At 34.9% G+C, this 13068-nt stretch overlaps 1 protein-coding gene across 7 annotated transcripts in view; it reads right to left on the bottom strand.

Annotated features, from left to right (window-relative positions):
- Window positions 1-13068, bottom strand: part of ATRX (ATRX chromatin remodeler) — a 183909-nt gene that overhangs the window by 118270 nt on the left and 52571 nt on the right. For 4 of the 7 annotated variants that reach the window (XM_043974366.1, XM_043974365.1, XM_043974361.1 and 1 more), the window contains exons 5-8: window positions 11075-11127; window positions 10290-10414; window positions 7529-7642; window positions 664-773 (exon numbers count right to left, since the gene is read on the bottom strand). In XM_043974366.1, coding sequence (XP_043830301.1) covers window positions 664-773; window positions 7529-7642; window positions 10290-10414; window positions 11075-11127 — 402 coding nt within the window. The remainder of the gene's footprint in view (window positions 1-663; window positions 774-7528; window positions 7643-10289; window positions 10415-11074; window positions 11128-13068) is intronic. The other 3 variants (XM_043974368.1, XM_043974367.1, XM_043974363.1) reach the window with 2 other exon arrangements.

The following is a 13068-nucleotide window of genomic DNA, read 5'->3' on the forward strand; positions in this document are numbered from 1 at the left end:
CAGAGCTCTAACCACTGCACCATGTAACTGCCCTCCAACAGACTTTTGAAAAAGACTAATTTACATGAAATTGGAAAATTATAGAGATGGTCATCAAAGGTCTCAAAATATAAAATAGTACAATTTTTATAGTCTAGTAATACTTAACATACTCTAAAATTCTGAAATTCTATCATATATTATATAAAGTGACATGTAGACTGAAACCCCCAGTAATTGAAAAGAGGACGGGATTCAGAGATAAGTAAAACTTAGGCTCACATATAAGAGAGCCTTCTCTTTTAGTAAAAATTATAAAACAAAGAGCAATATATGTTCCAGATTACCTGACTCTGAATATTAATAATTTAACAATCACTTCTACTATTCCAAATGATCTAGCCCTTTGAAAAGGTTGATGTAATGAGATTACCACCAATAAAGGAAATATTCATACTGAAGATCGCAGATCCAACGAAATAATAAATAAGTTCTCGAAATGCTTTCCACCTAACATCCTTATGATGTCGTTAGAATAAGCCTCTTTAAAATAACAAGAGAGCAAGCAGTTAACTGATTTATACTTAGTAAGCTTCATATTTGGAAGATTAAACATTCTTGAATTCTTGAAACATTCTTTCTATGAGATCATTCTCCAGTAAACACAGATACAGGGATACATACCTTACAGATCAGAACTTTCAGTGTAGGGTGTCTATAAATTGAATCTTTTTGGAAATGGTTCACTTGCTGTCCACAAGCTGTGCAGCTCACAATGCCATGCAGCCCTTCTTCTAGAACAGAAACATTCTCATCATTCACAAGTAAGACAATTCACTGTTTTATGCCCATTCAGTACTTCTAAATTTTAGCATCATGTTATAAAACATAATTCTCTTTAGAAGTAGGCTGGCAACAATTAAAATACACATATATATACTTTTATTTTTTAGAATAGTCTAAAATTCCTGAAACTTGAGGTAAAACCTATGCGGAACATATACAGAAGTGACCAAGACAGCAATAGACACTCTTTTCCTGTTATAGCACTGTAAATTATTCTTCCATTTTCCTTCCCAGTCCTATTAAAATTGAAATCGACATTTATTTATGTCTTAGCTATCTCTGTGTTACTATAGTAATATTGGAGATGCCAAATCATATTTCTTCCCATGGACATCTAAGTATTTATCCAAGCTTTTCAGTGTTAGCTTTATAATGCTGTGGATTCAGGGTGGGTAAGGCTAGAAAGATATGGGCAGAGGACAAACTCATATATTGTTGACAGGACTCCACAATAGGGAAATAGTTCTGTAGACCAATGTGCACTAATTCAAAAAGTCTGTTCATCCCATCTAACCAAGCAATTGCTTCAATAAGGCCCTAATCTCAAAATCATCATAACAAAGGACTTCTGTCTTCCTAGTAACAAACTGGAGACCATTTCTGCCCAACAACAGGAGAATGACTGAACAGTATATTAACATGACAAAATAACTGTGTGGTAATGAAACAACTATGAAGCACACAAGGAAACAGGAAGATTCATATGAGGTGATAAAGAATGAAATGGGAAGAAACAGAAGTGTGTGTGTGTGTGTGTGTGTGTGTGTAAATAAATGTATAGAGATGGACGATTATTTTTTCAAATTAAGCGAAAAAGGGGTTTCACAGTTGTTCAAAATTTCAGGTGAGGAAAACCTCCTTCCACCAGTGTAGGCCAGCACCTTTCTCACCAGCATAGTCTTAGTTGTCTAGAGCACTAAGAAGTTAAGTAACTTGTTAAGGGATATACATCTAGTAAAGGAAAGAGATGGGACTTCCTGGCTTGGAGGCCAGCTCTCTATCCACCAAGTGGTGTAGAAAAGACAAAGTAAGGGGGATAAAGGAATTGGAGGGAAGGGGAAGGGAACAAGAAAAAAGCCAAAGCTGACAGAGCTTCAGGCAAGTAAAGGTCACAGAATAAAAGCATTTTCTTTGACTTCTAACTATCTGTTCAGTAACATCTGCTCAAGATTTTCAGTAAGATATTCTTTTCTATGTTTACTTGATTCTGTTAACAGTTATTATATTAATTAACAAGGTTAAAAATTCATTGTTTCAAATGGTGTCAAGAAAACCCTGGAGGTTCTTGATCATCTTATTCTTATAGTCCTTTGGATTTTGCTACAAATATACTCCTAGTGCAATACCACATGGGTCCCCCAAAACAGCCTAATTAAAGTTTCTTCAAATAAAATAAATGGCTTCCTTGAGTCAAGAAATTTTGTGAACATTACCTAGTATAATTCTATTCCCAAGAAGTATCTGCTTAATGTGTACTAAAACTAAAATTTCATAAAGGCTAGGGGGGGAAAGGAAATAAACTATATTGCAGAATACCTGAACGGAATTTGTCAAAGTAGCTCCAAATATGAATAAAAAGAATCACTTATCACCACATCACTGTCCCCCAAAATGTAAGAGGATAGTTGGGCTCCTCTTTTTAATGCATGTATAATGCTGGGATGATCAATCATAGCAAACTGTTCAGACTTGCAAGCTCTGAGGAGGAGCACAAACTATTATAGGAATAACTAGTTCTAGTTAGGTAGATCCAGTGTATTCACTTAATATTACAGTCAAAATATCAACCAATATAATGGCCTTAGGTGATTATAACTTTAAGGAAAGCTTCAGGATCAAGTTTACAAACTATTTACTGGTATTTATAAGGTTAACTCAAGTCAAATAGATTCTTTTAAAAAAAATTAAATAAAATGACTGCTACCATTCATATAACAACAATCATTTCTTTAAAGGGTACAAAAACTAGTGAATTTAAGTAAAACAGGTATAAAATGACTTTCATTTCACAAAATTACCAAACAAATTAGAAACAAGAAATAGTTTCAATGTTATGAAACTTTAAGGAAAATTAGTTGCATTCAAATAATAATTTCCCTTCAAAATTCAGTTTTTAACTGCCTGCTCATAAGGTATTATCATTCAGGAATTCCATGTGAATAAGATCATTTGCTCAAATGTTTTGATTATCTTGAAGGGCCATCAAAACCAACATATTGTATACCAGCCCCATACAAAATTGATATATCAAAATTTACACAAGGTGTGGGACATTGCATGGTTTTTTAAAAAAGCTTTAAAAACCATTTCTGGAAATTCAATGTTAGGTGGACATTAACCATCAATATAACTGAAGGGATGATACAAGAAGAGTTTTGCCTCATTCAAAGCATGAAAAATGAAGTATGTGTATGGCTGCAACAATACCTGAATGCACTACAAGATTTTCTGAATAAAATTCATATTAATGAAATTAATTTTAATATAATTGCAATATCCTTTCAGTAAATATACTTCTTCCTTTATTCTTCAAGCTCAGGCCAAAGGTGAACACAAACTGTGGCATGGTATCCACTGTTTGGTCACTTATGAAAACAGAGAGAGAGGGTAGATGGGAAAGGACTCTATGTCCTTCATGAATTTTGCTATCCTACATGTTCTTAGGGTTCCACAAAGCAATCAACTCCAAGCCACAGTTACTTTCCCTCTTAACAACTAGAGAACCATCTTACTTTTTTACAATGTAATGCTTGGAACGACGCCACCTACTGGAGACTTACTATAGGAAAGCTCCACCATGAGGAGAATGCCTCAGAGGGCAAGGCCATGCGGCTTTTGTCAGGAAGTAACGTTTGCGCATGGGTACTGTTCACACCAAGGCTACCAGCCAATCAACTTGAGGAGCCTCCCATTTTCTGGAAGGGGACAGGAAGGAGGAAGGAGGGCCTGTGCGGAGAGGTCCCTCTCTTTTTGGGTTCCTGACTTTATGGTGATGGTGGCGGCAGAGGACTTCACAGGAAAATTGAGGAAAGATAGGATTGCCATGCTGTTGGAATTCTGTTCTCAGTCTTTCAATAAACCCTTAAAAACCTAAACTCGTTTTATCAGTGATTTTAGTCAGTTTCCCCCAAAACTGGGGGAACAGATTAGAACCCACATTTAGAATCTTTTACACAACAAATACTATGTGTGATTTTGATGGTATAGGAAATTTCATTTATCTGCCAATGTACATGGGCACCTTTTCTGCAACTTCTTTTCATAGAGACTTCCCTGGGATACCAATGACTGGCCCCAGGTTATAAAGCTAGTATTTGTCAGAGGCAAGACTTGAACACAAGGGGGACAGCTGGGTGGCGCAGTGGATAAAGCACCAGCCCTGGATTCAGAAGGACGCGAGTTCAAATCCAGCCTCAGACACTTGACACTAGCTGTGTGACCCTGGGCAAGTCACTTAACCCTCACTGCCACCCCCCACCCCTATCGTTTTGAAATCGAGAGCCCAAACATCAGAAATCCTTATTTATATGAACAAATTGAATGAAATCAATAACACTTAAACAAGTACTTAAACATAGGCATTAGAGATGTATGTCTGACCCTCAAAAGGCACCATCTACAATAAGAAAAGAACTGATGATGGGTAACAAATTCATTGGGACCACATGAGTAAAATAGAATTAGTCATGTGTTAGCAGGCAAATGTAAAAATAGCATAATAAAGCATTATAACAAGTGTCATTAAAACAGGATTCTATCTGTATTAAGTTTGAGACTTTAATTTTTCAATAAAAGTATAGCAAACTAGTTTATTGAGGAAGAAACCAAACATTTGCAAGATACTAAGAGAAGACTAGCATGTATTCTCTGTAGCTAAAATTAATGAGTATGTCCAGTGACCAACAATATCAAAAAAGAAACTTCAAATCCTCAAATTATGAGTCAAATCATGGATAGGCATAATGATCAGACTGCTATGTGAATGTAATAATGAAGTGATCATGGACAGTAACCAGGAAGACAGATAATCATTTCTCAAAATGATTTTTGAAAAGATTACCTCAACAACCAATGACAGTCTGTAACCAAGTCCCCCTTGTAACTAATAATGTATTTGCTAAATTTGACCCATAACCCCCCAAAATAGAAAAGTACATTGACCCACACAACATGTGAACCATCCTTACCACAGTTTCAAAAAGGCGGTCAAATTAAATTATTTTCAAAAGTCAACTACTATTAGAAACTTTTCTACTGAAAACTTGATTTTTGTTTTCATACTACCAACAGCTATATATGTAATGAACTTGCTATTGATTGCCCAAAAAATTTTCTCTTCTCTGACAAGCAATAAGGCATGGAAAACCAAGGCCATATTGCTGATACAGATATAAAAGCAATGAGGCCTTTTCTTCATAAACCTAATAGTTTGTGTGGCAACAATCAAACCTATATAACATACAGCAAAGTGTTTTCTGGGGACCAGCCAAAGTAAATTCAAGTGGCTCATCATCACATTGACCACAGTATTATGAACTGCTTGGCCACTGCAAGTTAGAGAGGCTAGGATCTACATCAAAAGAAAATGGATTTTAAAAGCCTTGGGTACTATAGTAAATATTAGTGTGTAAGTGTGTGTAAAAGCCAAAAGTTCAATTTCCATGTGAATTTTGTTAATTGTCCTGAATTGGAAAACACAAGGTTTTTAAACTCTAAATATCTACAAAGTTGTTTGTAGTATTGGTTATGCAGAGATATGCAAGATATCAATCAAAATAGGGCTGAAAATTATGGCTTGAGCCTATCACCAGGAGCATAAGAAAGTGACACCATGATCCCCAATCATTTTATTTTACCATTTGCCTCCAACAATCCCCACTTAAACTTTTCTCTAGCAGTGCTTGTCTCAGATCTTCGCAAACTGCTGCTTCTCTACTATTTTTTGCCAACTACTGCATTCTGGAGTTGGAGAACCAAAAGCAAAGGTTCCATTAGTATTCTGGGAAAAGAGTGCTCAGAGTCCTACCAGTCCTAGGCCATTGCTGTCAACCTTCCCGTTTTCTTGCACTTTGGGGAACTGTGTTTATGAATGGCCAGTTGCTGGTATTGGCAGTTCCTCTTCCCTGGCACTAAATGAGAGCTAATCTATCATCCTGTGTTGGATTCCCTATAAATGCCACTAATATTACAATAAGGGTATAGCACCCCTTTGTGAACATTAACACTGATAACTATTTCCTTGGTATTCTTCAACAAAAGCCTTTTACTTAAGCAATTAGTACCTAACGCTTTTATAATCACATTTTGCTAGTTTCACATTGAGGTGGGTACTTTCAATAGCTTAAATCCAAATAAATATGATTTCACTAAATACTAAATTTTCTTTTAATAACTCATATCTATATAACACAATATATGCTATACCAAAGAGAAACTTGAAGAAAAAATGCGACAGAACTACATACTTCCTGTAAGATGGTCAAGACTGAGAAGGGGTGGGGGGATGGAGTGGGTGACACCTACTAAAGGTGCCCCCCCACCCCTTCGTGGAGTCATGTGAATACCCCACACCTGCGTAACTCAGACTCCACAGTAACAGGTTTTCAAATGAACCCAGCTTCCACCAAACTATTATCCTTTAAAGATTAAATCATGGTTATAGAATGGATTGAGTAGATGGTGAGAGATGCTAGGGTGGTTTAGGGATTGTTTGGTTGCATATTTTAATGGATATACTATCTTACCTGTTAATATATAGGTAAAGGAAAAGGCTGACTACCTTCTAATGCAAGTACTTTCTAATTAGTTGTCTTTTTTAATGGTATAAGACAGGTAGGTACAGGAGAACCATTATTTTAAGTAAGAGAAGCCCCTGCTAGGTGAGAATTTCATACTTGCTCTTTTGATAGTTGAGAGGATACTTCCTGTAATCATTAAGACAGAGAAATCTTCAATGTCTACCTAGTTTTTCTATTATCAGGACTGAGGCAACAGTGGTAAATATCTTGCATCAAAATACTTCATTGATGACATGAGGAAAAAGCCCAGAAAGAAGGCCCCAAAACTACATAAATCTTGGGGCTTCCCTATTAACCACTGAAAACCATTTTGGCTTATGGTAATAAGGATATGGATAAATACATATAAATATGTATAAATACATATTTATATAGGTATCTCCTTATTTAAAGTTACATGAAGACTATCAAGAGGCCTGAAACCCCTTCCCAGGGCTAACGACTGTTAAATATTAATGCAACATGGGGCAGTTAGGTGGCACAGTAGATAAAGCACTGGCCCTGGATTCAGGAGAAAGGACCTGAGTTCAAATTGAGCCTCAGCAAGTGTCTGAGTGTCTAACACTTAACTAGCTGTGTGACCTTGGGCAAGTCACTTAACCCCAAATGCCTCACCAAAAAACAAACCAAAAAAAAAAAAATGCAAGATAAAGAAGGTAGTACAAAAAGGCACGAGGTAACTCATTAGCCATTAAAGGCAAGGGACTCTGACACAAGATGAACCATTCTATTCTGTGCTTCCGAGTGCAGAGAGAAATGGAGATTATTCTCAAGCAACACTTTTAATAAACACGGATGAAGATGGGAGGTATTTTTAAGGAAGCACAGAGAATTCCCGATGTGGTCATAAACAACCATTTTAACTTATGTTTTTATGATTTTTTTTTTTTTGCAGTTGTATTTACCTCCGCGTTTTTTGAGATTTTCAGTTTTCATTTTACTTCTGCTTCTAAATTCAGGCCCTTTAAAATCATCTTTGTCTTCATTCAGCACTGGCTCTGGTTGTACAACCACTGTACCTAGAATAATTTCATTTAGAAATTGAAAACCATTACACATCTTAAATGTGCACGTGAAGTGCAAGACTTCAGTTCAGATCAAGCTAACATTGCTGTTAACACAATTTTGTTCTTCCAAGTTTTTAACAGTCTTTTTTTATGAGGAACTCTTAGAAACAAGTGGAATAGGGCAATGGAAAAAGGGCCAAGTGTTAACAACCAGGTTACCTGTTAGAATACAGTTCACAAAGACTGAATAAATTCATTAATTATGACTTGAACATAAAATAACGTGTGAATTGAATCCGGTTCTTAATACTCTAGTATTCATATCACACACAAAAATCATGAAAATTGGACTTTACAGGAGCTGTATTTAAAGAGGCCAAATAAATAAATGATCCAACCTGGAACCCAAATTCCTCTTTTACACTTATAGGTGGTCAACTCAGAAAAGAAATATATCCCATGGGCACTGAAATAGTATATACTGTTATATAAAGCAGCATATCCCAACAAGGGTGGCCCAAGTTTCTAACATACTAGAAAGGTTTCCACGTGCCATAAACAGAGGGATGAAATCTAAAGATGGTTTAAGATATTTAAGCCCAAGTAAGCTAAAAGTAAAACATTGCAGGGTTAAATTGTACCCCTCACCAAAGAAAATTTTAGAAAGGGATTCCTTTGCAATGCAAGGTCTCCTTAGATAGCAGGGGGCTCCTTGGACAGCACATAAGTCTATGAGTATAATAAAAAAGGAAATTAGCAGGGACTGTTTCTTTCTGACATTTTCTTGTGCTTTTGAAGGTAAAAAAGCTAATATTTGGCAGCAAGTTATAAAATTTAGCTTTTTAAAGAGTTTGAAAGTTCCTAGGGAACAAGAGAATATATAGCAAACTGAAAGATCCCCCAAATAACACATAAGAAATAAGAATTATCAGCAGGAGTTAAAACTTCATAAAATGACATTTAATTGTATGAACAACTTCAGTTATGCTATCTTTAAAATGCACCTGCATTTTAGAGGAACAATAAATAAATCTCTGTATAAATAAAAAAGATTTAGGGAGTCCTTTCCTAAGTTTGGCTTCAGAATTTAAACACTTGGAAATGGGGGAAGGTAGCAGTGGCAGTTGATTATATTAGCAATGCCACAATTATCATGGTGTTCAAAGACTGCAGGGTCCAAACTCCTAGTTCTTATCATAAACTGTCCCACTGGGGTCTTCCTATAAGCAACCACAGAGAAAATATAGCTCAACAACAATAAAATCTCCAGGGAGCCAATTCCCATGGGGACCAGATCCCACCTGTCAATCAACTAACCATACACTTAATTAATCAAAACCATTACAAAGAATTATTTTCACCTATTTAGAAAGATCCCTTCCTCTTCTATCTCTTTATATCCGCTCAGCCATTATTTTTCCCTACTCCATTCTTGGTCCCTTTACCTCTTCATTAATATTTCTAGTCAAATAAATTCATTTCCAATACCTAGCACTAAGAGCAACATCCCACCCTTCACCAACATGTTTCCAAGTATTACAACTTAAAACATATCAAAAAGAATTCAGAGATCTAGGAGTTATGTAAACAGAAGGAAATGGGTTGGGAAAAACTGCTTTATAAGAGCTTGAGTATGGATCTCTGAAGAGCACTGAATTAAATATTTAATAATGATAAAATTTAATGATTTTTAATTTTACTAGATTTTTTTTAACCCATCTCAAGATTTTAGCTTTTCCTCTGTTTTTCTTTCATCGTTGAAACAATTCTTGGTTGATATGCTTACACTTTGATTTCAACGTTTTGTTCATTCAAATGTAAGAGGGAATCAGAATGTTTAAAAAGTTTATCACAAGTTTTTATTATCTTCTTCATTTCATGTACATAAATAATGTACAAGGAAAGAACAATCAAGATGATTCTGTTCTAACAATTATATTTAATCCATTTCAAATCAACAGCTCAAATTGGAAATTAAAAGTTTTTTAAAAGATAAAAGATGATAATATAAATATCTAACTTTCAAAAACTGTTGATCACTAAAAACTTTTATAACTAATAAACTTGATGATATAAGTAACAATAATCCTCTAATAATTAAACTTTGTTGAATTTTAGATAACAAAAAGAAACATGAACAATTGCAAAGATATTTCATTCTCTTCATATCCATACCAAAGCAAAGATCTGATCAAAGTTTAAAATTGTTAGTAAAATATTTAGTAAAATTGAATTGTGGAAAAAAAAACAACAGTAACCTTTGCAACTTGTTTTTGGTACTCAAATAAGATTTACATACAATAAATCCTTTAGAAAGGAAGAAGAGAGAGAGAAATAATGCCCATTTAGTGAAAAGCCAAGTAGAAGTTGAGCTATAACAAGATAATGAGGTTGAATCGACTAAGAAGCATACAGAGAATTAAATGATCTTAACTATAAAGTTCTTTAAAGCTGAGTGTAATAGCACTGAACAAATTCAGAACAATAAGAAAATTACTAAAATGCCATGTCTGGAAATATGATACAGATCTACCAGTAAAGTGGCTCTATCACTCTTTTCTTAGAAACAATTTTATGTATTATGATTATGGAGACACTGAATTTTATTATTCTTTAACAAAAAAAATTTATATCTATGCACACACAAATCATGTGTTACCTTTAGGCAAGCTTTGCATAGCTATATCAGTTTCTGAAGTGTCAATGGGAACATCTTTATTTATAGTTTCATCAAAACCTTGTTCACCATCTGATCCTACATATTTTGTTACAACTGTAGGCTTCCTGTAAGAAAAATAAGGAAATGTGATGAAGCCAAGTAAAATATAACAGACTGTTACAATTGAAAATATTTCAAACAACTCTAAACATAGTTCTAGCAACAGATATTCTCTGCCTTTAGAAAACAGATAAGTTCACATGTGTTCAAATATTAAAAATAAATTTTAAAATAGGCTTAGAGAGAAGTTTTTTGGTGGCCAACAATGTCCTATGGGCCAGTTAAGACTCAGTATTCATCTGGATACTGCTTTTCATTCTGTAAATTTTTTAGCACTTGGATGATCTTGCTGCCTACCATTCCCTTGACAAAGAAGTTTTTACCATTCCCGGAAATCCTAGAGGTGGCACACTCACAAAACATAAGGCTTGATTCTCACTCACCTGTACTCAGGATATTAAAAGTCCATAGCAGAAATGAGCAATAAATCACATGCACCAAACTATATAACATTTGATACATTACTGCCTGAAAAATACTACTTTTTAAAAATTATTAATTTGGGGAAATAATTACATACTTCATAAAGTTTAATATTGTGAAAACTTCGAAAGATAATTTCCTTAATATGAGATTAGTCAAAGTTTTCATAATTAATTTTTTCAGATGTTAAAAATGTTTCAAAATGAAAATCAACTTAAAATGATTCCTTTGCATTAACTGACCTTTTAGAACGGGATGGTCCTACAGATTTGGCTTTCTCTGAAGAGGTATTTGCCTAAATATGACAAACAAATATGATTGTGAAGAAATATCCTTCAAAAAATGTTATCCCTTTACTGTAGTAAAGTGCCTTTAAATAAAGAGCCCCAATATATTAAAGTTATTTCTTTGGTGGTGGGGAGAAGGGAGAAGGAAGACAATCATGAATATTGCTGCAGGACTATATTGCCTAGGGAATAAAAGGTAAACCAGAGCAGGAGAGGGTTGTAACCAAGTCCTATCGCAAAATTCATTGCCAGCAATGCTTCCCATGTAATAAACCCCTTAGAAATTTCTCTAAGATAGAAAACCAGGAACTATGAATACTTTACCTCATCAATGCCTTGTATCTGAATATTTTTTAAATGTACAGACAGGTCCACCTTAGCTTATACCTTTCAAACAAAATATTAAGGGAAAAATGACATTACAGTTATCGATTAGTTCCATAGGTGGAAGATGACAGAAGGGCCAGTTGGTCAAACAATGTTACAGCAGCCAACGCAGATAAGTTACATGATCCTTCATAGGAGGGCCCTAAGAACAATAAGAGGTTAAGCAATGACCTGTAATGGAAAGAATACTAAATTTTAGAGCCAAAAGCGCAGACCTTCAATTTGACCTCTGCATTTAGTTGTGTTTATGATTCCTCTTACTTTTAGAAAGCTGACACCAGTCACCAAGTAATCCCAAAAATCTACCTTGGTCTTATTATGTATAAATTTAACAATTATTTGTCTGGGCATTTACTGTTTGGCCCCCCCCAAAACCAAATCTCCTGGAGCCAGCACTATCAAGGAGTGTAGAGCTCAGGATATAAGACAAAAGATATAGGCTTATAGACAAAATAACTTACCCAGCAAAACTTAGTATAATACTACAGGGGAATATGGACCTTTAATGAAAAAGGATTGCCAAACATTCTTGGTGAAAAGACCAGAACTGCAGAGAAACTCATAAGTTCAAACACAGAAGGTGACAAACATAAAAAGTTAAACACAACAAACCACCATAAGGGATCAAACAAGGATAAACTGTTTACGTTCAATTATGGGGAGATGAAATGTGTCCCTTCTGAACCTTACCATTCTCAGGGGTCAAAGAAGGAGTCTAATTAGAAAAGGCCTGCTAGTCTCAATGATCTTAAGAGAAGAATATAAAGAAAGGGGAAGGGGAATATGGTGAAGAGCAGGTGGGGGGTGAGAGAAACGGTATGGGAAAATTATTTCACATAATCATGGTATAACAGTAGATATCCTTGCAAATAGGGATGGGGGGAACAGCTTTCACTTGGAACCTCATTGTCACCTGAACTAGTCAGAGAAAAGAATATTCACACACAAAGTTGGTTAAAGAAATAAATTTCAGTCAACAGGAAAAAAGAAGAGTGGAAAAGGAAGAATTAGAGGCAGGGTATATTAAGGGAGGAATTATTTCCAAGCAAAACACACAAAAATGTATACCTCATTTTGAGTTGACAAAGAATGGGAATCTAATGGGGATGTCCATCAATTGGAGAATGGCTAAAAGAGTATATAAATGTGATGGAATATTATTGTGCTATAAGAAAGAGATCATTACAAGGAGTCCTAGGAAGACTCATATGAACTGATGCAAAGTGAAGGACAAAATCAAGAAAATTTATACAATGACAACAATACAGTAAAGACAAACAACTTTGAAAGAATGAGATACTCAATCAGGATAATAACCAACCACAATTCCAGAGAACTAGTAATGAAACAAGATACCCACATCCAGATGTGAAAGACTCAGCATGCAGAATGAGATGCATATTTTTTTTAAACATGACTGAAGGAGAAATGTTTTGCTTGACTATTTATGTTTGTAAGAAGGGTTTTGTTTTCTTTGAGTTCATCAATTGTTAAGTAAATACTTAAAGGAATTAACTGAAACTATTCACTAGATGGTCAAATACTGAAGCTGAAATACTTTG

This window comes from Dromiciops gliroides, chromosome X (assembly GCF_019393635.1).
Source record: "Dromiciops gliroides isolate mDroGli1 chromosome X, mDroGli1.pri, whole genome shotgun sequence".
Taxonomy (NCBI): domain Eukaryota; kingdom Metazoa; phylum Chordata; class Mammalia; order Microbiotheria; family Microbiotheriidae; genus Dromiciops; species Dromiciops gliroides.